Source organism: Musca vetustissima, unplaced genomic scaffold (assembly GCF_032173495.1).
Source record: "Musca vetustissima isolate MV318-11 ecotype Yass unplaced genomic scaffold, APGP_CSIRO_Mvet_v1 utg103296, whole genome shotgun sequence".
Lineage (NCBI taxonomy): Eukaryota > Metazoa > Arthropoda > Insecta > Diptera > Muscidae > Musca > Musca vetustissima.
In genome coordinates, this window is record NW_026874909.1 from 127,034 (window position 1) to 152,059 (window position 25,026).

The window sequence follows — 25,026 nt, forward strand, 5'->3', positions numbered from 1 at the left end:
GATCGGTATACTTAATGGTGGGTCTAGGACCAATATTTCGCGGCGTTACAAACTTTTGGGGCTGCACAAAGCTATAATACCCTGACAACATAGTTGTGTAGGGTATAAAAATCCGACTATATTGGGATTTTTAAAGATATCTCCTCCTTTTGAAATATGAAAAATATTTCTAAAAAAATTACGACTATATTTGTTTTCATATTTTTCGATTTATATTTCAAAATCGCAAAGTGTCTGTCCTATGTCCTCAATACTCTCAACAATTCTTCAACGTATTGAATTGACATTAGAAATGTTTGACGTGGACGTTAAACCGATCCGAAATCTTTGTCGTAAAATAGAAATGGTTTTGTTGCTTGTGTAGCACTTATCGGCTTTATTATCCCTCGATATCGTTGTCCAATCACCGTAACTCCTGATCCAACCTCATTTCGAGGTTGCAATTACGCGGTCGGACAAGAATCCTGGATATAAGAAAGACAACATCATTGGTTATTTGTTCTTTACTCACTAAGTCTTCTTATAAAAAATTCCTCGAACATTTTTGCGTACTTGGCCTAAAACCTAAAATATTAGAAATAGAAGTTTAACTTCCACCCGTCCCTAATTTGCCACAACTATATCTCTTTCCTCTGTGGGACATTTAATTCTCGTTAAGATTTCGAACACACAATCCTTACACCATTTCGTGACAAAAATTCCAAAAACAAATATTTTATTACGAAGGCGTTTAATTATTATTTAATTAGTCATTAGGGAAATTTAACTCCTGGCCCAACAAGATGTTGATTGCCTTGTTCAGCATCAATCGACAACACAAAACGTTTTAACTTTGCTGCTAGCATTCCAATAATTGCCACGACATAATTCCCTGTTGACCCTCAAAACCACCTCCTTCTCCTTCTAATTTCGAACAATCTTTTTGGTGTTAACAAACCAATAAATAGTTTGAAAAGCTGCTAAGTCATCTACTTCTTCGGGTTCGTACAACTAATGAATACAAAATGTTTGAATTCCTTGCTGTTCTTGTTGTAGTTGCTGCTGCTACTGTGTGGCTATGATCAAAAGTCAATTAGTCCTGGGTTTAAAGTTTTCATCGGAAAATTCATTTCGGTGGTTTCCTTTCAATTCTCTTTGACAAATTGAAAAATCTAGAAGTTGAATTAAAGCACGCCAAGAATTTTCCGTTTAAGTCATGTTGAGGAATTTTTCAGAGGAAATTCCACCAAATTTCTATTTTGGGGGGAGGGCAAAAACAAAAGTTTATGGCTTAACGATGTTATAGCACAAACTTAAAAGTCAAATCTCATGTGAATCTCATGACTGATGAAAGTTCGTTCTATAAGAATGAAAAGTTTTTCAGCAATGAAAAGGCAAAGAAGATTGAAAACAAAAGTTTTTCGTTTTTTGCATTCAACAGACAAATTTTGACATCTCTGATGGCGGCATCAACAATTGTTGTTGTTTTTGATTCACCGCTGAGAGAATGGCAACACATTCCATTCCTTCCTTTCAGTCAATGGTAATGAATGCATCCTTTTGTTATCATGACAGCGTATTTAACCTGCACGATTGGATGGATGGCTGGATGGATTGGTGTTGTGGAACACTTGTTGGCTTGTCCAGTTTTTTGTCTCAAGTTTTGAATTAATGATGAGTATTGTCGTGGGGGAAGAACGCCACATACATTACATAAAATCCTTGTGTGAATCATTATATATGTATATAAAAAACGATTCTTAAAAAAATCCACACCTTGTTTAGGCCTTGAATAAATATTCCTTAAAATTTCCACACCTTAAGGCCTTAAAAATATCCACTACCTAGTGGTAGTCCTTGAAAAAATCTTCTTTAAAAAATCCACGCCTTGTTGGATAGTCCTTGAACTATCCTTGTTGGATAGTGGTAGTCCTTGAAAAAATCTTATTTAAAAAATCCACGCCTTGTTGGATAGTCCTTGAACTATCCTTGTTGGATAGTGGTAGTCCTTGAAAAAATCTTATTTAAAAAATCCACGCCTTGTTGGATAGTCCTTGAACTATCCTTGTTGGATAGTGGTAGTCCTTGAAAAAATCTTATTTAAAAAATCCACGCCTTGTTGGATAGTCCTTGAACTATCCTTGTTGGATAGTGGTAGTCCTTGAAAAAATCTTATTTAAAAAATCCACGCCTTGTTGGATAGTCCTTGAACTATCCTTGTTGGATAGTGGTAATCCTTGAAAAAATCGTATTTAAAAAATCCACGCCTTGTTGGATAGTCTTTGAACTATCTTTGTTGGATCGTGGTAGTCCTTGAAAAAATCTTCTTTAAAAAATCCACGCCTTGTATGGATGGTCCTTGAACTATCCTTGTTGGATAGTGGTAATCCTTGAAAAAATCGTATTTAAAAAATCCACGCCTTGTTGGATAGTCTTTGAACTATCTTTGTTGGATCGTGGTAGTCCTTGAAAAAATCTTCTTTAAAAAATCCACGCCTTGTTGGATAGCCCTTGAAAAAATCTTCTTTAAAAAATCCACGCCTTGTTGGATAGTCCTTGAAAAAATCTTCTTGAAAAAATCCACTCCTTGTTGGATAGTCCTTGAAAAAATCTTGTTGAAAAAATCCACGGCTTGTTGGATAGTCCTTGAAAAAATCTTGTTAAAAAATCCACGCCTTGTTGGATAGTCCTTGAAAAAATCTTCTTTAAAAAATCCACGCCTTGTTGGATAGTCCTTGAAAAAATCTTATTTAAAAAATTCACGCCTTGTTAAGGCCTTGAAAAAATCTTCTTTAAAAAATCCAGGCCTGAAAATTTAAATTTTTTTAGTTTAAAATGAACCGGGTTTTGCCACGATTTTCAATTGAAATGCCTCTGTTTTTGTTTGTGAATTTTCAATGAAACTAACAGAGATTGCCACAGTTTCCGTTTTGAAAAAAAAGAAAAATAAAAGGATCTGCCACACCGACACGAATGGCCCGCATATTCAAGAAGTGATAAAACAAAAAAAAAATACCAGACACTAGGCTTGCGAGCTTTAGTTGAAACAAAAAACCTCAAGAGAGATTTGTATTTTTTTTGCAGTTTCGTTGTTTCCGTTTCCGTGTTAGAAAAACTAAACGAACTATGTCAGCAGCAAAACTGCATACGCATCTGACGCACACACACATACAACCATACTAACAAAATCAACGACCCGTATACAAATCCATAACAGAATTCTCATTCATATGGAAAACTGAAACTAAAAACAGGAAAAAAAATAGCCGACGAATAGACACATAGAGAAAACAACTAAAATCCTGTATCCTTTCGTTTTTTTCATGTTATTGTTTTTGTTGTCTTTTGTGCCATTGCAGCGTAAAAAATCCATTGTTATTTCGGCACGTGTTCATCCAAGCGAAACACCATCATCGTGGATGATGAAGGGTCTGATGGATTTCATAACGGGCGATTCAACGGTGGCCAAACGCCTGCGGCATAAATTCATCTTTAAATTGATACCGATGCTAAATCCGGATGGTGTCATTGTGGGCAACTCCCGTAACTCACTAACGGGCAAAGATCTCAATCGTCAATATCGTACGGTAATACGTGAGACCTATCCATCGATATGGTATACAAAAGCTTTAATTAAAAGGTAAGTAGAAGGGAAAAAATACTGAAGTTTCGGTAAAGGGTCATCGGAGAGTTTATCGAAAACTAATACCTTTGGCATTTTTGCGGAACGTGTCCAAAATGTGCTTCCCCAATTTTTCTCTCTCTCTTTACAGACTGATTGATGAATGTGGTGTTTCCATGTACTGTGATATGCACGCACACTCTCGCCGCCACAACATTTTCATTTATGGCTGTGAGAATAAACGCAACCCGGAAAAGAAACTTACCGAACAAGTTTTTCCACTTATGTTGCACAAAAATGTAGCAGATAAGGTAAGTTGAGATAGGAGAGCAACCACAACAACAAGCAAAAACAAAAACATGTAGAAAAGCGCAAAGGGGGGAGAGGAGAAGAGAAAGTGGGAGGAAAATTTACAGGGGTGTAGTTGGGAAGGGAGGTAGTGTTTACCTGACAACAAAAAAGTTCGACTCACAAAAACATAACATGGGATACCTCTTAGCCTCACGCACCTCTCATCTCCCTCAATGAGATAATTTCTATCCTCTTATACCTCTCAACTATATCCCTTCCCTCTCCACCTCTCTTTTTTAATGATTTTGTTATAATCATTTTCACTTGTTGTTGTTCTTGGACACTTGATGGGATTTTTGTTCATATTTTTTTCTCTCTCTCTCGCTCTCTTAACATTTTTAATTAGTCAAGAGCCAAAGAAAAATTATTTTTTATTTCCTTCTTTTTGTAATTTTTCTTGAAGTTTTGAATAATTTCCTTTCATTTCTTGTCTTTTCACATCGTACGCAGTTTTCTTTTGAAAATTGTAAATTTAAAATTCAACGCAGCAAAGAGGGCACTGGCCGCATTGTGGTCTGGATGCTGGGCATCACGAATAGCTATACGATTGAAGCCTCATTTGGTGGCTCGCTGTTGGGATCACGCAAGGGCACACATTTTACAACGCAGGTAAGTGAGTCGTTGTCTTGAAGATTAACAAGAGTTAAGAATACGAATTAAAACTTGGACTTTCACATAAAAACCAGTAAGGAAAGTAGTAAAGTCGGACGGGGCCGACTATATGATACTCTTCACCACTTTGGGTTTATCCAACAGATGGAATCCTAACAGACGTCGCATTTTTGAAGGACCATTAACATGAAATTAAACATGTCATTCTGCAACCTATACTAAATTTTGGTCAGATATAGAGCTGCTTCTTACAATGGGACAAAATTATGTAAACAAATTTAAAGCAAAATATCGAAATCTAAACAGATTTCATCGAAACTTTTCACATGTATGTTTTTGCATTCGGCCATATTTTGAGTTCTTCATTAACTTATAAATCCAAATTTGGTGCAAATGGAAGGATATATAGGGATTTTGGATATATAGGGATATATATACATAAAATCGGACGAAAATATATATCTGAACCGATTTTCACGAAACTTAAAACACATCTTTCTACACCTTATTCAGTTCGCTATGCCAAATTTCGTGGAAATCTGAGGATATATAGGAACTTTGGTGCACTATTTACCTAAAATCGGACGAAAATATATATGGGAGCTATATCTGAACTTGAACCGATTTTCACGAAATTTAACACACATCGTTCTGTGCCAAATTTCGTGCAAATAGAATGATATATAGGGACTTTGGTGCATTATTTACCTAAAATCGGACGAAAATATATATGGAGGCTATATCTAAATCTGAACCGATTTTCACGAAGTTTAACACACATCTTTCTAGACTTAATTCAGTACGCTACGCTAAATTTCGTGGAAATCGAAGGATATATAGGAACTTTGGTGCACTATTTACCTAAAATCGGACGAAAATATATATGGGAGCTATATTTAAATCTGAACCGATTTTCACGAAATTTAACACACATCGTCCTAGACTTAATTCAGAATGCTATGCCAAATTTCGTGCAAATCGAAGGATATATGTGGATTTTGGTGCACCATTTACATAAAATCGGACGAAAATATATAATATATATATATATATATATAAATCGGAACCTACTTTTCCCAATTTCAATAGGGTCCGTCCTTGGGCCATTTGTGATCATCCAAATCGGATCACAAATGCGACCTGTACTTTGTTAACAAAAATACGTGGACGGACGGACGGACAGACGGACGTGCATAAATCGGCTTAAAAAGTGATTCTATGCATATTCTCAAAAGGAACCATGTGTCTATCTCGTTTCCTTTTGTCTGTTACAAACATATGCACAAAGACATAATACCCTGTACCACAGTGTGGTGAAGGGTATAAATAGCAGCACTAAAATGGTAGAAAAAATACTAAAATAATACTCTCCGTCATAAGATGTGTTATTATACCGTTCGAAGTAGTTTAAAATTCGGGCTCAGAGTAAAACTCAGTCATATCATTTTTATTATGTCCTTGTGCATATGTTTGTAACAGACAAAAAGAAACGAGGTAGACACTGGGTTCCTTTTAAGAATATGCATAGAATCACTTTCTATGTGGATTAATGCATGTCCGTCCGTCTGTCTGTTCGTCCATGTTAAATTGTATCGCATTTATAATCCGAATTGGATGAAATTTAGCACAGCTCATTTATTTGGCCCAGGAACGAACCCTATTGAAATTGGGAATCGGTTCAGATTTCTCCCATATTTGCGTCCGTTTTAATGTAAATGGTGTACCGAAGTTCTTATATATATGTTTCGATTTGCACGAAATTTGGCGTAGCGTACAGAATTAAGTCTAGAATGATATGTGTTAAGTTTTCTGAAAATCGGTTCAGATTTAGATATCGCTCTCATATATCTTTTCTTCCGATTTTATGTAAATTGTACACTAAAGACCCAAAGTTTGTCCGATTGCCACACAATTGTGTACAATTTACTGAAGTTAAAATAAATTAATTTCAGGCAAGTTTCGTTGAATCCGTTCATAGATACGAAATTTTGCCCAACGAATCGAAACATGCCTAGAATGGCGTTATGCCTATTTTTGAACGTGTGTCTGATTGAGATGAAATTTAAAAAAGTGTGGCATACCGAATTCCGTGTATCCAGTGTGCTATAAATCGATTTACATAAATTTGTCCTATTGTACGCAAACGACTCTAAATCTGCCCGAATGAAATAAAATTTAGCATAGGTTGGAAAAAAGACAAAATATACCCAAAGCGGTGAAGGGTATCATATAGTCGGCCAAGCCCGACTTTATTGCGGGTTTTTTATGGACCACGATTTTGCATGAAATATTTATGATAGAACTTCGAAAATTAGCACAAAATATCTCCTGGTTCATTGGGTGTTGAAAATGGTGTATATGGTTTGGTGTATATGGTTCATTACGATTAGAGAAAATATACTCACACACAATAGCCACATTAGAAACCCCAAAATACCAAATGATAGCAAATTCGAAAAATGGGTCTTACGTTATGACACTTTCGCCCAATGCCATGTAGTTGAAGATCCCAACCGAATTATAAGACAAATGTGGATCAATTTCGAGACTCCAGTAAGAAATTTTATAAAATACTCTTTGGCAAAATATTGTCAAAGTTTCAAGTTTTGATATGGATTGAGTTAATTTCCAAATTGATATGAAAGACATGGCCAGTATATTAAGTAGTATTGAGAATATTTTTACCTGTAACATTTCATGAAGATTAAGATTTATATATTTGTATACGTCTATTGAGATGACATGTATTCTGTCAAATCATAAGAAGTATTTTTGTTAAACATATCTACCTTTCCACTTCGAGTCCTTGTGCGTTTTTTCGTCCTTATTTTCTATAATCGGAAACGAGAGAGAGAAACGAGATTATTTTCAAGTCAAATATTTCAAAAAAAAATTCTTTCATAAGATTTTAGTTTGGGTCCTCAAAATCGATATTTCTCTGTTGTCAAGAGGTCTTTTGTAGGTACTGGGCTTTTCAAGTGATTTTCTTTGAAAGAGCTCCTGAAATTATCTTCTTGTATTCGCAGAAGACATTTCAATTTCGAAAACGAAAAACCTTTTAATATGTCCTCTATGGAGAAATTACTTTGTTACCGGTCTTCTAGAGACAGAAAATACTCCATGAGACGTTTCAACTATCGGTGGAAGAACTTTAGAAAACCCAATCATTGGGATTCTATAGATAGATTCTATAGATGAGATATTTTATTCATAGAATAAACATTTTGGCATACGATATTGATAAAAGACTCCTATGAGCCCGTATATAGATTACACCTAAGGTCATTTACAGCAGGAAGACCATTTATGGGGGTTTCTATAGAAAGATAACCCTTGAAGGAGCCTCTATAGATGGACGATCCTAGAAAATCCTTTATTAAGTATTTTATAGATAGAAGGCCCCTTATGAGGTGTTTCTTAGGTAGAAGACATATCAAGAGATCTTATATAAAAAGTAAGCCCTTAAAGAGGTTTTTTATTCGAAAGAAGACACTTCTTATTATGTTCCATAAACCGAAGGCCCTTCATGACGTCTTCTACAAAGATCTAAAAAATTCTAATCAAGACCTTTAACATTTCTATAGCAAAGTTATTTAATAAGATCGTTTATAGGAAAGGTCTATGATTAGGCCCTTCATGAGGTATTCTATAATTGTTAAAGGATGGATAGACTGGAACTAATTTCTGTGAAGTATAAATATGTGCAAATGGGATATTAGTTTCCATTTCCAGCTCCTTCTTGGCATTAGCGACCATTGGTCTGGCCAACTTGTCGCGTTTGGCCTCTGCTGAATGACGGCTCTTCTACGAAAGAGCCACTTCTTTCAAAAGCTTTCTTTCAAGAAGTTTTATATTCATTTTCCTTTGTTCCATAAACTGTTTGTTCCTTTGTTCCATAAACTGTTTGTTCCTTTGTTCCATAAACCGAAGGTCCCTCATGACCTCTTCTACAAAGATATAAAAAATTCGAAACAATACCTTTAACATTTCTATAGCAATGTTATTTAATAAGATATTTTATAGGAAAGGTCTATAATTAGACCTTTAATGAGGTATTCTATAATTGATAAAGGAGGGATAGACTGCAGCTAATTTCTGTGAAGTATAAATATGTGCAAATGGGATATTATTTTCCATTTCCCGTTTCTTCTTGGCATTGGCGAACATTGGTCTGGCCAAATTGTCGTGTTTGGCCTCTGCTGATTAACGGCTCTTCTACGAAAGAGCCGCTTCTTTCAAAAGCTTTCTTTCCATTTTCTCCCATGATTTTTCTGCTGTCTGGGCTTTCTCTGCAGTCGCAACCAATTCTCTTTCAAGTTCAAGTTGATTTTCTAATTGGAGGTATTTGTTTTTAGCCTCTTCAACTTTAGCCTGTAACGACTGCACCTTTTCTTTAAGGCAGCCATTGGCGTCTTCTGTTCGTTTAAGATCAACTTCTAGCTTCCTATTTCTTGTACGTAACTCCGCCACATCACGACTTTTTTCTCCAAATTCGTCATCATAGCCTTGGTATAGCATATCGGTCACAAGCTTCGATGACCTGATTTCGTCGATCCTCCTCCAATGCCGTTTCAAGACTGCCAATTTGCTCTTGAGCTGGCCTAAACCCTCCAGCCATAATGATTTTCCTCTGCAATATCTCCATCCACCGATCACTAATCAACAGATCGTCTTTCACTTCATCGGGTGCACCCCTCTCTATATCTTCTATATAGTCATATGCGCACTGTATCTCCCGCATATCCACAGACGTATCCAGACTGTCGATATTCTGTACGAACGTTTCAATATTCCTTAGTAGAGCCCTTTTGTATTCGGTCGGTGCCGAGTCTTTGTCTGATTCATCTTCTAGGGTAGATGACTCCATAGCCTCCCCCTTCATCAGCCTGTAGTGTAGATTACTCCCCGTAATCTCACCCAAACATACCACATGTGGCAATAGAAAACTACTATCTTATTCTAGTGTATAAACATTCAATAAGAATGATCTATTATCTCGAGTGGACTGTATACGAAAATAGATCCCAGTTTAACTAATTGTTTTTCTCTTTTACACAAAGGACCCACAGCAAGACATTCACTATCTTTATTAGACGAAAATCCCTGTTCGCTACGTGAACAACAACTTGAAGCCTTTTCATTGACAAAAGACCCTTCCTAATGTCTTGTATAGGTACAATGTATAGGCTTAATGAACCTCAAGACATCTTCTGTAGTAGAACTTTCATGAAGGCAGATGGCATTTTATAAGGTAATGTAGAAATATAAATTCCTTCAAGAGATCTTCTGTAGATAGTAAAGCCTCAATGATATAGGTAAAAAAACCGGTTTGATAGGGTAAAACTATGCCTTATCGAAATATTGGTTTTAGACTCCATGTTTCTTTGAACCAAATCTGTTTCAGACAATTAGGAATCGATTTACAAATATCTGTCTAACCAATTTCATAGAAACTTAATACATCGTTACATGTCATCCCAACTAGACTATGTTTAAAGATGTGAAATATCTGACCACTGACCCATTGTGGAGGGTGCAAATTTGTAAAAGACACGAAACCTATCAATTTCTAACTGAAAAATATTTTTTTCTGATAAGCCAATGTTTTGCCTTATCTTGGATATGAAAATTAATTGATTGGTCCCCACTAGTTCGCTATAGCCGTAATTCACTGTGCCTAAGCCTAGCAGATCCTAAGGCTGACGACAAGATGCTGAACATATACTTGAGAACTTTTGCGCCATAACATAAGAATACACAAGCAGGGGTTTATAGCATCCTCTACCTGCATATCATAGCAACGCTTCTCGCTTGCACTCAGCCGTCAGCCTAATAGTTATAAAGGGCCGAAGATCCACTCTGAGTATGCTAACATTAAACAATGGATGATTTGAGGCGCAGTAACGGTCACAATTTGTATAAACAATCTTCAAAAATTAAATTATATGAACCTTAATATTGATTCAAATATAGAGTTCATGAAATTTTCCGAATTTTATGTGTTTTTGTTTTAATCTTTCCTAAAGCTCTTAAAAATCACCCTTTATCGTTTCCAAAAAGTAGATTTCTGAAACCCTATAGAATATTGAAACAAATCAAATTAATATATACAAAAATTAAGCAACACGAGTCCTCAGTCATCTTTCATGCTGTTTTAATATCAGTAAAGTTGTCAAAAGAACCAGCACACCACAACATTGACAAGGACAACCAGCAGTAGCTGTAATATCATCATCAGTATCAGCAGGATACCATATATCTCTCTATTCTTCGTGGAGATAAAATCCCAATATAAACCACATAAAATTATTATCATTATTATTGTTGTTGTGAAATTGATTGTAGTTGTTATTGGATTCTGTGGTGAACTGTTGGTGATGATGATGACAATGATGGTTTTTTATTTATTTTATTCCTCTCCATTTCAGTTTTTTTGTTGGAATTTCGATAATGAAGATATCAAAGATATATTCAATTTCCCGTTGTTGTGTTTTTTCTGTGGTTTTCCTCTGTTGTTTTCGTATTTCCTTTTTTTGAATCATTTCCATTACCAATTGATGATATGTATTATATATTCGGAAGGGCAGAAAACCTATTAATGTGTTAACTTGTTTTAATATTCTCTCTTTGTGAGTGTGTTGGCAGGAAAGGGGAGATGTTGAGAAAAAGTAATTGTTAATGGATTTTTATGTGGTTTATAAACCACATAAAAATAATGATGTTCACAGTTGTCGATTTTCGAATATTGGTGAATGTCTGTGGGAAGGAATACCCAAAAAAAAAATAAATAAATAAAATGAAGAACTTGCAGTTTTTTCGGATTTAATATAAGTTTTCTCTCTGGAGAAGACTTCTGCCTATAGCGGACAATTGCAACTGTCGAAAGTCTTCAAAATAACTGAGGGTAAAATCCACGCCTTATATAAGGCCTCAGAAAAAATATTCTTTAAAAAATCCACGCCTTATATAAGGCCTCAGAAAAAATATTCTTTAAAAAATCCACGCCTTATATAAGGCCTCAGAAAAAATATTCTTTAAAAAATCCACGCCTTATATAAGGCCTCAGAAAAAATATTCTTTAAAAAATCCACGCCTTATATAAGGCCTCAGAAAAAATATTCTTTAAAAAATCCACGCCTTGTATAAGGCCTCAGAAAAAATATTCTTTAAAAAATCCACGCCTTGTATAAGGCCTCAGAAAAAATATTCTTTAAAAAATCCACGCCTTGTATAAGGCCTCAGAAAAAATATTCTTTAAAAAATCCACGCCTTATATAAGGCCTCAGAAAAAATATTCTTTAAAAAATCCACGCCTTATATAAGGCCTCAGAAAAAATATTCTTTAGAAAATCCACGCCTTATATAAGGCCTCAGAAAAAATATTCTTTAAAAAATCCACGCCTTATATAAGGCCTCAGAAAAAATATTCTTTAAAAAATCCACGCCTTATATAAGGCCTCAGAAAAAATATTCTTTAGAAAATCCACGCCTTATATAAGGCCTCAGAAAAAATATTCTTTAAAAAATCCACGCCTTATATAAGGCCTCAGAAAAAATATTCTTTAAAAAATCCACGCCTTATATAAGGCTTTAGAAAAAATATTCTTTAAAAAATCCACGCCTTTTTAAGGCCTCAGAAAAATATTCTTTAAAAAAAAATCCACGCCTTTTTAAGGCCTCAGAAAAATATTCTTTAAAAAATCCACGCCTTTTTAAGGCCTCAGAGAAATATTCTTTAAAAAATCCACGCCTTATATAAGGCCTCAGAAAAAATATTCTTTAAAAAATCCACGCCTTATATAAGGCCTCAGAAAAAAAATTTTTTAAAAAATCCACGCCTTATATAAGGCCTCAGAAAAAATATTCTTTAAAAAATCCACGCCTTATATAAGGCCTCAGAAAAAATATTCTTTAAAAAATCCACGCCTTATATAAGGCCTCAGAAAAAATATTCTTTAAAAAATCCACGCCTTATATAAGGCCTCAGAAAAAATATTCTTTAAAATATCCACGCCTTATATAAGGCCTCAGAAAAAATATTCTTTAAAAAATCCACGCCTTTTTAAGGCCTCAGAAAAATATTCTTTAAAAAATCCACGCCTCCTAACAGACCTCAGAAAAATATTCTTTAAAAAATCCACGCCTCCTAACAGACCTCAGAAAAATATTCTTTAAAAATCCACGCCTCCTAACAGACCTCAGAAAAATATTCTTTAAAAAATCCACGCCTCCTAACAGACCTCAGAAAAATATTCTTTAAAAAATCCACGCCTCCTAACAGACCTCAGAAAAATATTCTTTTAAAAATCCACGCCTCCTAACAGACCTCAGAAAAATATTCTTTTAAAAATCCACGCCTCCTAACAGACCTCAGAAAAATATTCTTTAAAAAATCCACGCCTTATATAAGGTCCAGAGAATTTTTTTTAAATCCAAATAAATGTCAGTATCCCATATTTTAATCATTATTTTAAGATTTTATAAATTTAATAATTTATAACTGATTAAATTATTATAATTTTCATTGGAGACGTTTTAAGAAGCACTTAACATCTTTAAAACCATTCAAATATATATAAATGTATACATATGTATATGTATGTAACCAACATAGTTTCTGTGCATTTGCAATGCATGGCAAATTAAATTTAATGCGATTAAATTTGAACTCACACACACACACACTCAAATCAACATCCACATGTTGTCTTCTCCACAAAAACCAACAATGAATCATAAATGATGATTGTTCAGAGCAACAACATCACATAGAAGGATGTTCCAACCAATGACAGCAAGGATATGATGAAAATTATACCTTGGTAACCAAACCAACAACAACAATCGAATTGAAGAATAGAGTTCAGGGTAACTCTAAACGGAGTGTGTACGAGTAAATATTTCTCACAGAGTCCTATAACTATCACATATCAGCTTAACCACGTACAAAAATATATATTTGTGTATATGTAGTTATGTGACTGGCTCTCTCTCTGTCTACGTAATCAGCTTAAAATTACCAGAACATGTTGGGGTGACTTCCTTTTTTTGTGAGTCATGCTCAAATTATCTTGAATTTTTCTTCTTTTACTGACCAACAACAACATCTTGACATTTGGGGTAACCGTAGAAATGCCAAGGTAAGCATTTATCAGCAGAAACCATCTGGGAATGGGAATAAGTATTTTGGTTTTTGTATGTGTTTGTGTGTGATATAAGTTTTATGCTAGAACTTTCCTAGTGGACAAATGAGTCTCTCTTGGTTTATTTAAGTTTGAAGATACCTGCCAAAATTCAATTGTACTAATCTAGGGATGGTTACTTGTAATATCTCCACAGGTCAGCAAAATTTACTAGGTTCGTAATTTTTCGTAGTAAAACGGAAGATTTGGTTGTGAATGGACACATTACAAGTAATTTTGTATTACAAGTATTTTAATATTCTTAGCCTTAGAGGATAGTGCATAAACTTTTATACAATCAAAAAATGGACTCAATTCGGACCAAGACCTCTTGAAGAAAGTACACATTTTTTCAAACATTGTACCTATATTAAAATATTAATTTCAAACTCAGATCAATGTCCATGCCTTTTAGTACCTCTCCGACACATATATTTTTTTCTAACCATTTTTTCTAACGATAGAAAATTTCAACCTCTGGATTTATTAATTTTTTATCAGTACGAAATAACTGAAATTTCTAGTCATTTGGTTAAATTTTGCAACTCATCGAAATATTCAACGGAGATCCCATGTCCGCCTGTCTTTTTTATTATTATTATTTTTAACTTAACACATACATTGCTACTAGCCATACGAATGTTGGTACTGAAAATGAAATAAGTAGGTCCACGATTTTTTGTATCGTTTTTAGTTCGATTTTTTAACCAAATTGACTGCTTGTGATATTTTCTGTTATAATTGGGTGCCAGGTCTTAATAGTAAACGTAAGAAATTCCAGAAATTCATAAGAAATTCCAGAAATTCATAAGAAATTCCACAAATTCATAAAAATTCCCAATTTTGAATATTCATCTTATCGTAGACGCTTCCACTCCGATTGAGACTCCAGCTTTATCTGGCGATAAAACTCGTTTACCATTCACTTTCCTTTTTGATGTTCGGAAAAAAGAAATCATGATGCACACTAATTTGTTATCTCTTGTTTGTTCTTCGAAGTTCTCCGAAGATATCAGACCAGTAAATTGTCGTTTACCACTCAAAATTGACAATCCTACGTTGTTAAAGCGGAACAGTCGCCACATGCCCAATTTTGCGACGAATTAGGGAATCATTGTTTTGAAATTCCTTTTCACGAACAAGTTTCGTTGAGTTTGGTTCATCTGTTTCACCACTAAACTGTCGGGGGCTACAGACAGCCAGTTATTGGCTCGGATAAAAATATTCTGCAGAGAAATCCGTTACCAATTAAAGACTTTAAATTATGCTAGGACCTAAAAATAAGTAAGATATGGCGAACATAAGGGCTAGGTCTGAACAAGACCTTATAATCTTTATTCGAGGAAAATTATAAATTCCAAATTGCAACAGCCAAAAGCGGACTCATATTTAAAAGTACTATGATAAATCATTTTTCTCCTCTCAGAAGACAATATAACAGCCACTTCGATTGGAAAATAGGCCTACGACCTTAAAAATACTTAAAATGCGGTTGTCCTTTTATATTGAGGCAATCTCCAAACATGATCCTAACACGGCATTGGAAATTTGCTTCACGGTGCTTCATGTGCCCCCATCGAAATATTGGTTTTAAGACCCCATGTTTCTTTGTACAAAATCCGTCAGACAATTTGGAGTGGATTTACAAATGTTCGTTCTATCTGCCTGTTTGTCTGGCTAGAGCGCACGATGACTCTCGAACGAAGTAACCGATTTCATAAAAACTTTGCAAATCGTACTATCGCTTCCAAACCTAGTTCAAGTCGGAAGATGGGGAATATCGGTCCAGCCCTTCTGGTCCTCCATCACAATACGGTAAGAATGGTGCTGATCAGGCGAAGAGAGCATCGAATTAAACCCAAAACTTGCACAACCTAATATTTTAAGCATGCCTGTATATTGTTGGGAGATGGGATGGAATGGGAAAGGTTAAAATTTTCAAAAGTTGTTAGATAATTTTAAAAATTATGAGAAAATACATGGACACCTGGCTAACTTTGGAGGGCCATACCATTGGAACTACGGACAACCGCAAAAAAGCATACCATCATACCATCAGCCTTCATCAGTCCCCAAAGATCACATACAATTTCAAAACGATTCGCGAGGGGCCTTAAACTGAATTATAGTCTCGGTTAGAAAATATTGTTACAACCTAAAACATTTATTCTAAAGTAGTGCAATATTTTTATATAGAGGCCACGGCAAGGTATGGAACTGTATTTAAAATGCTCAGAGGAAAAATCTTACCAATTTACTTACACTTCGAATGAATAAAATTTATCTAGGTTCTTCAAAATACATAAAACGCGGGGATGTTTATATGGAGGACATATCAAAACTGCGATTAGGTATTTTTCGAAAAGGAAATTTTAAATTACAGCCAATATTCTCGTGGAAGATATAAAATATAACCATAAAATAAATTTTCTGAAATTTCTCCAAAATCACTGAAATGATTTCGTAGAAATTTGACCTACATCAAAAGATTTTCTTGAGGAGGTACTCTACCCAATGAGACATTGAAGAGTTACATAGGAAACATGCATGTATTTGATGAATAGTGTTCATAAAGCGTTGTCATTGTCTGGATTTCGGCATTTCAATTCATAAAACTTAATAGTGAGCAACTTGGGTTGAGCTTGGTGGTGGTTTTTTGTGACACAGAAAATTTTAGTTCAGATTTCCTATTTTTGTTTCACCTTTTGTTCTTTGTTATGTCTTGCCACGTTACCTTTTTATATCCGTGTTCGCATGTTAAGTCACATTTAGAACAATCATTAACAATGTTAAACACTCGGTAGATCAATCGAAATATCGAAATAATTTGGAAAATACATATGGGAATTTTATAATAGCAATGCGGTGCCTGATGTAAACAAACAATGAAATACTAAACTAACCACAATTGAGTGATTGGTGAGACGGAGTCTGTTATCAAGAGGAGAAATAGTGACGGAAAATAGTTTTGATATTAATGAAACCTTTACATATTTTTTTAAATAGTGGCTTCCTCACGATTATAAGAAATTTTACTCGTTTTCTATGCGTGGTACACGGACAATATAAAAAAATATTTGAATGGAATTATGAAAATATTCATTAAAAGATTTTTGGGGGGGTGAAGAATTCCTAATGGAACTTAGAAGGACAAATTCGCTAACGTCAAGTTTTTGTGTTGACTTTTTTTGCTGGTTGCTCTACAGTTAATGAAGAAAAGGCTTTATACAGCATTTTTCGGTTAATTGACCCTACGGTTAATTGGTTTCCACGCTTAATTGAAAAAGGAAGGTACTACAGACAAATATAAGCAGAATCAAATCATAATCATAATACAAAATCCGGGTACGTTACGGCAAAAAATATTTCATAGGAAAATACATGTAAATTTTCTCGGATAATTACACCCTGTTTGTTGATTTCCCCGCTTAATTGGTTCAAAATTCATGTCATCAAAAATAAATTTCCTTTTACTTTTCACCGGTTAATTGCATAATAATAATTGAAAAACAATCTGCCATTTTTTTACATACATATTTGACATAATTTGTGAAAAAGACTAGGTGGCATCTATAATAATTCAAAACATATGTTTATTGCTAAGGAAAAACTTCAAGACGTGATTACTGCAATTGAACAAACTATTCAATTAAGCGGGTTCGGATAATTGGTTCCTCGGTTAATTGAACGAAAATTTGTGCAAATTTTGATGTGCAATTAACCGAAAAATACTGTATATTTATTCGCGACTTTCGTGTCAAATCGAATGAGGAATATGTTTTTAAATATATTCTCTCTCTATCTCGAGTTAAAGGTTTTCGGAGCCTAGATAAGGTAAACGTGAATAAAGGAAAATAAATCCATTGTTTTTCGGCAGATGGCTGTACTGATAGATTTCACGTAAACAATTTCAGATTTATGCTCGTTGGAAGGATGACATTTCGCAGTAAAAAATTTGTTTTGCTGTTTTTTGTTTGGTGCATTCAGTTGTGAGTTACAGGGTGTTAAAAATGGAGGCGAACAAAGAGAAAATTCGGTACATTTAAAGTTTTTCTTTGACAAAGGCGAAAATGCAAGCCAAGCGGATAAAATTATGAATGGTAACAACCAATTATGTGCAATTGCTGTTTCGTAGATTCCGTTCAGAAATTTTTGATTTTAAAGATGCACCTGACACAGTTATTCCTGTTGTCGATAAAATCGAGGAAATGATCGAAGTTGACCGGCATGTTAGCAGTCGGAGCTAAAAAACGACTGTTTAGACAAAAAATAATAATAATATTAATGGATTTCTTTTTCCCCAACCTAATATATATTTTTTGTCTTTGAGAGTCCTATCTGAAAACTTGTTAAAATGTTGTCGAATATTTGTATGTAAACAAGAATCTCGTCTTGCGGTAATTCGTTTCCAAAAATAAGGACGAAAATACCCACAAGGACTAGAGGTTACGAAATTTACGTAATAAAATATTTCTCATCTTAAATAGCTGCAAATAATGAATAATAGGATCTCCAGCAAATAAATAATAAACCTTTGGCGAATTTTCCCTTCTGTGTCCTCAATACACTCGCCAAGGGCTTTTATACTCGGAAGAATGTCCCACGCCCAAAATCTTGAGCAGGGTTATCTATATTTTTGTTCTTCATATAATAATTAAATATTTACGATATAATTAATTTAAATTATTTAATTTAGACCCCGAATTATTGATTTTTAATAAGTTATTTCATCATTCTTTTCATTACAGGATTACGAACATATGGGCCGGGCATTTTGTGAAACGCTGCTGGACTATTGCGATGACAATCCGAATAAAGTAAAGAGAAACGCTAAGTTGTTGAAACGCATTAAGAAAATACGTAAACGCGAGAAACGCGAACAGAAGGCATTGAAATTAAAGAAATTGGCCGAACAGGGATGTATAATCGAAGAGAAATTCAAAGTTAAAATGAGAACAGGCAAAAGTGTTTCTTAGAAACAACAACACCTCGAAAACTTAATTTACAAGAAAAAACATTACAATAACAAACAACAATACTACCATAACACTTAAGACGAAAAAATACACTAATAAAAAAATCATATACCCACTTAACAGATACTTGCCAAAAGAACACAATTTGTTTTTCAGTTCCTTATACGTAAACATGTTGTTGTAGTTAATTTTTTGTTGTAGTTTATTGTGTAATATTTGTGATTTATTTCTTTTAATGGTGTGTGTAAATTTTGAAAACAAAGTAGATTTTTTGTTGGTACTTTTTCAATAAAATGTCCTGTAAAAATACATCCTACACCAAAAATAAAGTTCTTTTTATTTTGAAAAAAAGTTTTAATAAAAAAGTACAGTGAAACACATTTGACAGATGGATATTATCTAAATATTTAAAATATAAATAAGGTAAATTGCAAGATTAAAGCCGGGTTTAAGCAAAACCCTTAGCTAATAATTCTAACCCCAGCTAGGGGTTTTCTCCTATCATCATAAGCTTTCAAATTTTGGCGCTCCCGAGTGGTTCAAGATTTTATTGGTGCTCAGTGTTATTGTACATAATCATGATCCCAATTTTGACTATTGATATCCATTTCTCAATGGTTCCAATGTAATTCATTTTTTAAATGTTTATATTTTTTACTTATTTTTATTTAGTTGTTTTTTTAATTTATTTCCTTATATATTTTTTCAATGGTGTAGGCAATTGTAACAACTCAACCACCTGTGTCTGTATGTATATTTAGTTGTAAACTAGTCTTGGAGCCCTGGTTTTATTGTTTGTTTTTTCTTAATTTCAAATTCATTTGACTGCCTTTATAAACTTATTTTTGAACTGCTCTCTGCCTCTCTATCATCTATGCTTCCTGTATGTCTTTCTGCTTCAGTATCTGCCACCAACACAGAACATTTATATTTACACAGACACTAAAATGACTTACACAGATACACCACTACACAAAAATACAAGTCCTTTCCATTTTCCTTAAGCTTGTGTGTGTATGTACTCGTATATGTGTCTCGCTTGGTTACCCAAACAACTGATGTTGTTTGTGAAATTTCATAGAAAGCTCAAGGAATTTTCAAAAGTTTCTTTGTTGTTTTGTTTTTGTTTTACTTAGTGTTTTTGTTGTTTTCGATGTTTATCCCCTTTCACACAAAGGAAAATGTAATGAAAATGTTTCCGTAACATTACATGGCAAAGTTAAATATGTTACGTTATTACGTGAAATGCAAATTGATGTAAGTTTTGATTTATTTACTTACGATATTTGAAGAAATTATTTAAAATTCCTAATGCGGATGAAAGCCCTTGGCAAGTAGTATGAACCCACAAAGAATAATTTGTCATTGGTCAAGTTTTTGAGTTATGGGGCAGTGAGGTTTTTGTTCCATAGTTCAATAAGAAAATGAGTTAACAGTGAGTAACAGTTAAAAGTATCCACTTGGCTTTTATGCACTCAGCCTTATGGCTAATGAGGGTATATACACTTTGATAAGGTGAAAATGTGCCTCATTGAAATATTGGTTTTAGACCCCATGTTTCTTTGGACCAAATCCGTTTCAGAAAATTTGTGGTCGATTTACACATGTCCGTCCGTTGTCCGTCTGTCTGGCTGGCTGGTGCGCACGATAACTCTCGAAGGGAATAATCGATTTAATCTAAACTTTGCACATCTTCTTTCCAAAATTAGTTAAAGTTCGAAGATGGGGAATATCGGTGCACTCCTTCTGGTACCTCCCCCTCAAAATTGTTATAAATAGTAATTCTATAATAACATGCAAACGGACTATCCGATTTTAACGAAACTTTGTACAACCTATTATCTTTACCAAGCCTAGATCAAGTAGGAAGATGGGACCCATTGGTGCACTCCTTGTACCTCCCCCGCAGAGGGTAACATTATTATAAATCTAATATCAAGCGAATGGAATGTCCGATTCGAACCAAGCTTTTCACAACCTGTTATCTTTACCAAGTCCTGATCAAGTCCGAAGATGGGACCCATTGGTCCACTTGTTCTGATCTCCCCCAAAAATGGTCAGCATCCTCTGTTAATAATAATAGTTAAAAGTCAATCTTAAATATCTGGAAAATAAATATAACCCACAAACAATTAGAAGAAATGTGCGTTAGCATATTCATGACTGAGTCGCACTGAAAAAGTCAATTCATAAACACGAAAAACTGGAAAATCCGATTGGAATTCGTGCAGGAACACGACAAAAAGGATGTTGCATTTTGAAAATCTGTAATATTTTTTTATGACAGCAAATTTAACTTGTTTGGGTCGGATGGACCAAGTAAAGTATGGCAAAGGACGAATAAAGCCATGAACCCTAAGCACACAATTTCGACCGTAAAGCACGGATGAGGCTCTGTAATGACATGGAGCTGTACGAGCGCTTCCGGAGTATGACATCTCTGAGTTTGCAATTGTTTTTGTTTAACATACATTATTTTTTATATCAAATCCTTGGAATAGCATGCCCTCAATCAAATCAAATAGGGAATATTTTTCTAAAATATGTCCTCCTTCTTTCTCAAGTCCTTGTCATTTTTTCGTCCTTATTTTCTTTAACGGGAATCTAAATACCACAAGAAGAGAATTTTTGACGTCCAAATATTCTGCCAACATTTTTTTTAATAGGGTCCCCAAAGAAATGAAATCTGTATTCAAGGTATTTCACCCCCATTAGAAAATTTCAATCACCAGACCATGAGGTCGATTTTGTGACATAATGATATTAACGATATTTTTTTAAAAAATCATCGATATATTTTTTTAAAGAAATGATTTCATGCCTGCGCTAATAATGCGGTATTACAGACATACAGGGCTAAGAAGTCATGTAAACCATGGATCTATATTGAAAATTCTCGGGAAGAAATTTTTTATTCGCATGGAATACGGAATGCCAAATTATATGTCGACATATAGACCTACATCGAACAGTTTCTGGAAGGATATTTTCCCCGACGGAAATCGGAATGCTAAATTATAACCACTTCGGCGGGGAAATACGACTTTGGGGCTATCGACTTTTTTTCAAAATAAAAATAGATAAGTAAAAATACCTACAATGGTGCGGTACCTTTGCTTGGTTCGATATTTATAATTTGTGTTAGGAAGATTTGACAAATAATGAGAACAAAAAATATAAAGTTAAAACCAATTCGATAAAAACCAGTAAGGAAAGTAGTAAAGTCGGACGGGGCCGACTATATGATACCCTTCACCACTATGGGTATATTTATATTAACATGAAATTGGATGAAATAAAATATGTGATATTTATCTAAATGTGAACCTACCTAGATCTATCCTTAAAGTATGTAAATCGACTTCAAACAAATATAAATAGGCCATCCGTTGGGCTATGTCTGTACTTCTACAAAACGCAACTACGTAATTCTATGCTCAATTTTGTAAGTTGTGCAACATTTGATGTCAATCTGACTAACGTAAGGAGTTTGATGCCCAATTTACTTGAAATCGGGCGAAAATATATATAGAAGCTCTATCCAAATATTAAGCGATTTCAAACAAACTTGTCACAGGTTAGGTAATACTAATTTCAGAACGTTTTGTTCCTAAAAGCCTATTGGTTCCTTGGTGCATCAATTACTTAAAATCAATATATAATAAAAGGGAGCTATATCTAAATCTGGACCGATTTTCACGAAACAAAGCAGACATCACTCTAGGTTCACTTCAGTACGTTATGCCAAATTTCGTGCAAATCGAAGGATATATAGGGACTTTGGGGCACCATTTACATGAAATCGGACGAAACTATATATGGGAGCTATATCTAAATCTGGACCGATTTTCTCGAAACTTGGCAGACATCACTCTAGGCTTAATTCAGAACGATATGCCAAATTTCGAAAGATATATAGGGACTTTGGGGCACCATTTACATGAAATCGGACGAAACTATATATGGGAGCTATATCTAAATCTGGACCGATTTTCACAAAACTTGGCAGACATCATTCTAGGCCTAAATGTTTAGTCTGTACCAAATTTCGTGCAAATCGAAAGATATATAGGGACCGTTAACATTAAATCGGTTAAATATATATATGGGAGCTATATCTAAATTTGAACCGATTTTTCCCAATTTCAATAGGGTTCGTCCTTGGGCCAAATAAGTGACCTGTGCCAAATTTCATCCAATTCGGATCATAAATACGACCTGTACTTTGTTTACAATTTAACATGGACAGACAGACGGACGGACGGACGGACATGCATAAATCGACTCAGAAAGAGATTCTATGCATATTCTCAAAAGGAACCATGGGTCTATCTCGATTATTTTTGCCTGTTACGAACATATGCACAAAGACATAATACCCTGTACCACAGTGTGGTGAAGGGTATAAAAAAACTCCAAAATACCGAATCATGAAGGGTATGGTTATATGGATTGGTTTAGCCCGAACCATTTTGCTAAAACTTACAACTTTTTAAGGGGAATATCTACCTAAATTTCAGATAATCAGAAATTTGGTTGGAAACGTGCACGAACTTTTCTAAATACCGAAATTAGGGGTGAACCGTTATGTGGGGGATACCCCAAAATATTGGTGTTATAAATTATTATAATAGATCGATTTTGCTAGTCGTGATATGACAAAAAGTTTGGTCTAGGACCAATATTTCGTGGAGTTACAAACTCTTGGGACCACACAAACTTATAATACGCTCACAGTGTGTGGTCCACATAGTTGTGTATGGTATACAACATATTCATAGAATATCCACGTTAAATGCCTAAATATTTCAACAAAATAAATTTTTTATTAAATTATTTTATTTATAATTTAAAAATTATTTTAATCTTCCTTCGTCTCTTAAAACAATTTGCATTTCTTCCGTAAAATTCGTAACTAATTATTTTACATCGAAAGAGACAATATGTTACATGCACACACACAGCCCCGCCAAATACACCCTTGGATAAACTTCTCCGAAAAACGATTATGTAAACATACAAATATAAACAGACAAACAGAAATACACCCAACATATATAAATTACAGTATATACATACAACAACATTATTAGTTTTATGCGAAACTTACTTTTACTAATAAGACAACTAATTTTAAGCTAGTAATGCACAAATACCCAAAGCCTAAAAACTAAAGATAACATTTTAATATTATAATAATAACAAGAAGAAGTGGAAGAAGAAGAAAATTTCAAATATGTAAATATTACATATTTTGCTGTTATTATTGATAATACTAAAAACTCATAACTTTGTTATTTTCTCTTGTTTATGCATTAACGATATATAATCTGCTTCATGTGAAATGAAGCTTAAGCCTAACTACCCCGTTTCGTGCCAATTTAGTTTAACAATAAAATAATTCAGAATTTTCACCTAGGCTGTTTGCAGAGCTTTGCCTTACATATATCCATTTACATAAGTTTAAAAACAACAACTAATAATAATAATAACTTAATTTTAATGCCATCTATTCGTTAAATCTCTACGCTTACGTATGTACGCTTGTGTTAGTTAATTAGTTTGAAAACTCTACTTGAGAGTTTTATCCTAAATGCTAAAGCCAACCCAACCAATCCACCATCAACATAAAAAGTCAGTCATCATCTATCACCGCCAGCACCCAAACAACCAAAAACAATTCATCGCTCTTCACCTCAATCTAATTTTGTAATTCTTTTTTGTGTTCTTTAGTTGTTGTAGAAAATTTCAACTTAACTCTTTGTCTATGTATTATTTTGTTAAGTATTTTAATTTCTATTCACTATGTCTATCCTTAAATATAGTTTTTATTTTTTAATTATTTTTTTTTATTAAATAAAAAAGAAATACAATAAAGCTTTTACACCAATACCCACAGAGAAAAAATTACGGTATTTAATACACAAAAACCCAATGTAGTTTTATTATTTTATAGAAAAAATAAATGCAACAAAGGTAGTTAAATAAATATTTCCAAAAACAAATATTTCGCACAAAACACAAACAGCATCGATGAAGAAGGTAATATAGGATTGGAACTATATTTATGCACTAAAATCGGCAAAATATTATTTAAGGGACCCCTTATTCTCGGTTTCAAATAATTGCATTTTGCTTTTATATTTATTGCGAACCTACTCTTATTCCAGAATATCTCTTTAAAATTGCAAGAGAAAATCTCAAACAACTCTTGAAGATATAGCCGATTTATTGTGTCAGCATCAAGCGACGGCAGAAGTGCTTCTCAAACTTTAAACGCGTTTTTCTCGACAGGATAACTAAA

The 25,026-nt window shown here is 34.0% G+C and overlaps 1 protein-coding gene across 1 annotated transcript in view; it reads left to right on the forward strand.

Moving 5' to 3' along the window:
• LOC133337383 (cytosolic carboxypeptidase Nna1-like) overlaps nt 1-18,722 on the forward strand; it is a 137,541-nt gene extending 118,819 nt beyond the window's left edge. The window contains exons 8-11 of the mRNA XM_061545613.1: nt 3,339-3,619; nt 3,753-3,912; nt 4,403-4,561; nt 18,495-18,722. Of these exons, the coding sequence (XP_061401597.1) occupies nt 3,339-3,619; nt 3,753-3,912; nt 4,403-4,561; nt 18,495-18,722 (828 nt within the window). The remainder of the gene's footprint in view (nt 1-3,338; nt 3,620-3,752; nt 3,913-4,402; nt 4,562-18,494) is intronic.
• Nucleotides 18,723-25,026: the final 6,304 nt, after the last annotated feature.